We start from the raw sequence: 4149 nt of genomic DNA on the forward strand, positions 1-4149 counted from the left end.
AGTTAAACGTGATAATTTATTGACTGGTTTATCTGTTTGTACACGAGAGGACGTGTGAGTTTTATTCAGCTGTATCTCATGTCGGAAATAATTGTCCCGGATCTTAATCCAGTTTGTTCACATCACGTTGTTAAGCTGTTTGAAAATAGAAGAAAAGATGCATCACATCTGATCCACGCCGGCTTCATGGCTGACTGCTCGTGTTGCTGAATCCTGGGTTAGGGGCTTCATTACCATCTCTCACCGAGCTATGTTTAGGACTCATCTACATGACGGATGGGTGGATTTGAAGAATATGACATGTGACCGTTAATGATGGTGATTTTATTGCCGCAGAACAGCCTGATTTACAGACGTGGATAACGACACTGTTGGCTTGATTTAGTTGATTTGTTTTAAAGTGCTGATTAAACAGTTAGAGGCCCTGGCTTTATTTCATGCTGGCTGCCTCGTGGCTTCATCACAGCGATTACAGAAGCAGTGGAAACGTCCCACATCTGGTGTCATCGTAAATCTTTGTTTAGCTCGACCCCCCCCCCCAACACACACACACACTGATATCAGTGGCTCGTTTGTCTTCGTTAATGAAACAATAACCCATGACCTCGTGGTTGAGAAGATACACCGTGTTTTGATGAGGACATGTGAAATTACAAACACACAAACACACACACACACTCACTCACACACACACACACACTGTACCTACTGTAACTACAGCACCAACTCTTGTAAATGGTGTCAGTGTCTTGTCTGTTAAGTTAAAGTAAAACAGACATACACACGCTCACAGAAATCTAAAAGCATGAAAAGTTTAAAGGCCCTTTGTGAAAACTCAGTGTCAGACACATGACCAAGATAGAGCACGACACAGTCAAGGTTAAAAATTAAAGGAAGATAGTTAAATTTTGCCATGTGTATCCACAATAAAGCTGAATATATATACTTTTTGTGTTTTGATTTTCCACCACCTCCAAAACAAAATGTGGATCAGTAAAAAGAAATGAATAATATATATTTGGCCTATTAAAAAACCCCACAGTAATCTTTTAAAGCCTTCATTCTCTTTGCAAACTCTTCCCCAAATCCTTATTCAAAATAAACAAGAAAAAAACTTAATTCAAAAAATAGTTCTGAATTCCTTTTGACTGATGAAAAAAGCGAATGTGGATTTTTTTGAAACACCCTCCTCTCTAAAATACAAAATGAGACATTATAAACCCTGAACTGTCTGAAACTTTGTGTAACGTCTGACTCCCCCACGAAATAAATCAATGACAGCTCTGAAGAAGCTGCTCTGATTGATTTTCCACATCCATCATTCTGTCAGATCACTCAGCAGCAGCATGTCCTCCACAGGCAGAATTAAAATAACTTTTTACAAAGTCGCTCCAGTATTAAAATCCACATTATTGCTTAATGGCTCTAAAGAAGAAAGTCGTGCAGAGAAAGAGCTTTTAGATGCACAGCAGAAACAGCAATATTCTCCCCTGTGTAAAATAATGCACATTGAGGCTTTTCAAAGTTAAATTATAGTACTTTTTTATTTTAGTCACGCTTGAAGCTATCGCAAATAAATACAGTGATCCCCATATGGATCCAGTCCCTGCATGAAGTACAATATAAAACTCATTGGGCCTAAATCTCCTTTATAAATGTAGGCTATAACTCTGTGGGTCTACTGGTATCCTAAGGCCGCGGCTGTCGTCAGTCTCTGTCCGTACAAGGCGTAGGGGGAGTAGTACGCTCCGTTGGCTGCAGGCACCGGCACCGGGGCACCGGGACCGGGCAGGGGGCTCTTTGAATAAGGGTGATAGCGGCTGGTCAGTCCGAGGGGGTGATGGGGGCCCCTGAGGGCCAGCGACCCGGGACCACCGGGGCCACCGTGCATGTGCATGTGCCCGGCCATGGCAGCGGCGGCCGCGGCGTTGGCCAGAGAAGACGAGCCCGGGTACCCGGAGATCAGCTTCTCCGAGCCCGCAAAGGCCGTGTGAGTCCGCAAGTGGCTGAGCAGCTCCTCGGAGGACGGGAAGCGCTTGTCGCAAGGTCCGTTCGCAGACACCCAGTTGCACACATGTGGGAGGGGGTCGTTGGGCAGCATGAACCCGTACGGGTACAGGGGGTGTCCGGTGAAGGATGGGGCAGAGGCGTGCACGCTGTGGAGCGGGTGCGTCGGGTACATGATCTGGTACCCAGACTTCATGGCGTTGGCAGCGGCAGCAGCAGAGTCATGTGCACAGTTCGCACTGGCCGCACTGGACAAGTGGCTGGAGCAGTGGTAGCTCAGGCAGTACGGGTCTCTGCACAGGCTGGCGGACATGAGGGACGGGGGAGAGGCTCCGGACAAGGGACTCGAACCTGCTTTACTGCAGGCTGCAGCGAACTGTGCGCTCAGCAGCTGGCTGCTGGATTTGCTGTGGTCCAGGGTCATTCCGTGAGGGAGGAACTGCTGTCCGTAGCCCGCATAGGCCCCCGCTAAACTCCCAGGGTAGGAAATACCAGCAGGGGGCATGGGGAACACTGTATGACCGGGTTTATAGGGGGACACAGGGGCCACCAGCCCGGAGCCGAGGACCGAGGATGACGAGGTTACAGATGGGGAGTCTGATCTAGTCTTGGATCCAGATGTGCTCTCCTGGTGCTGGCTGCCCTCAGAAGTAATTCCACTTATCCTATGGCTGCCATTACTCTCAGTCGTGCTGCTTTTATTGCTGTCGGACTCCTTCTTGTCCTCCTTGTCCCCCGCTTTGCCGTCGAGCGGCCGGGGAGAGACGGATGAGCAGGAGCGGGGGCTGCCTGTCCTGGGGCTGAACGGCTGGCAGGTGGCGCTAGGCACCCGGAAACCGTTCTTATCTCCACTGAGGCTGCTGCTGCTCGACTCCTTCTTCTCTGAGGATTTGGAGTAAGGTTTGAAGCTGGATTTGTCCTCGGCTCCGATGTCGCTCATTTTCAGCGGCCCGGACTTGCTCTCCTTGTCACTAGATCCATTGGAGGACGAGGAGGAGTTCTTGGAGGAGGACGGCGGGTCCGGTTTGCCGATCTGAGAGCACGTCTGGGCCAACAGAGCCAGTGGACTCTTCTTGGCATCCAGCTGTGAAATAAGAAAACAAATACACTTAATAAAAAATCATAAAACACTCTGAGAAATAAGGTTTTGAGGCACAAACGCACACATGGCCGTTCCGCTTTTACGCACGAACTTATAACGGGATGAAACTCAAAACTCAGCACACACAGCGCATTTATTTACACGCATACAAGATACGATTATAACGACCACAAGTACACAATAACACACACGGACTTCCGTTTGCCAGGAATATGTTATTGATATTTAAAGTGAGTCTAATTTCAGCTCATTATTTTAAGGACCAAATTTAGAGCCCAACTCGAAATCTGGTCTGAAATTGAATTAAGAGAGATTTCAGGTTTATTCTTTTCCATATCGAGTGATTCATCGCTTGATCTGAATTAAAAATCTGAACACAATTTATCCATAAAATTCATCCAGCGACCGCTCCGGTGCCCAGATGCCCGTGTGCGTAAAAGCCTTTTCCCCGCGGTTCTTACCTCGATGGGACTGACCGGCGTGGACGGTAAAGGCTGGAGGTATTCCGGGTGTAAAATGTGTCCTGACCGAGCCGTGAGCATTTTCAAAACCTTGATGGGAAGACGACTGGCTTGGCGAGAAGGGTCTGCGGGAGACACTGGGTGGTGCACGGACGGCCGGCGGATCTTCTCTGCGCCCCTCTCCCCCGAGGAGCCGCTGTGCCAGGCTGGGTTGCTGCTATTTCTCAGGAAGGAGACCGTGGGCGATGTGATCATGACCCAATTCTCCTGGAAATGGCTGAGAGATGCATGTGTAGAGGGTAAAACAAGCCAGCACGGTGAAGAAAAAAATCCCCGGGAGAATAAAAGAACCAACGTTAGAATCCTCCAGAAGCAGAAGAAGCAGGAGAAGAAGCAGACGAGGAGCGAGTGAGAGCAGAATCCGTGCGTAACGCAGCCGCAGTGCTTCTTCCCTGGCGAGGCTCTGACAGTGTGTGGCTGCGGGTCCGAGCGCGCACTAGGTTTACGTGGGTCGTGCACAGGACGGATCACTCCGCCTCCTCCTCGCCAGCAGCGGCTGAGCTAGTCCGCGGATGACAG

The 4149-nt window shown here is 49.3% G+C and overlaps 1 protein-coding gene across 1 annotated transcript; it reads right to left on the bottom strand.

The window, feature by feature from the left end:
* Positions 1-1557: 1557 nt before the first annotated feature.
* Positions 1558-3825, bottom strand: LOC133028057 (zinc finger protein 503-like). The gene is made up of 2 exons (XM_061095252.1): positions 3571-3825; positions 1558-3091 (listed from the first exon to the last, which is right to left on the bottom strand). Exons 1-2 carry the CDS (start codon positions 3823-3825, stop codon positions 1679-1681), a joined length of 1668 nt encoding a protein of 555 aa, XP_060951235.1. The 3' UTR covers positions 1558-1678.
* Positions 3826-4149: the final 324 nt, after the last annotated feature.

The sequence above is a fragment of the Limanda limanda genome, chromosome 21, assembly GCF_963576545.1.
Source record: "Limanda limanda chromosome 21, fLimLim1.1, whole genome shotgun sequence".
Classification (NCBI taxonomy): Eukaryota; Metazoa; Chordata; class Actinopteri; order Pleuronectiformes; family Pleuronectidae; genus Limanda; species Limanda limanda.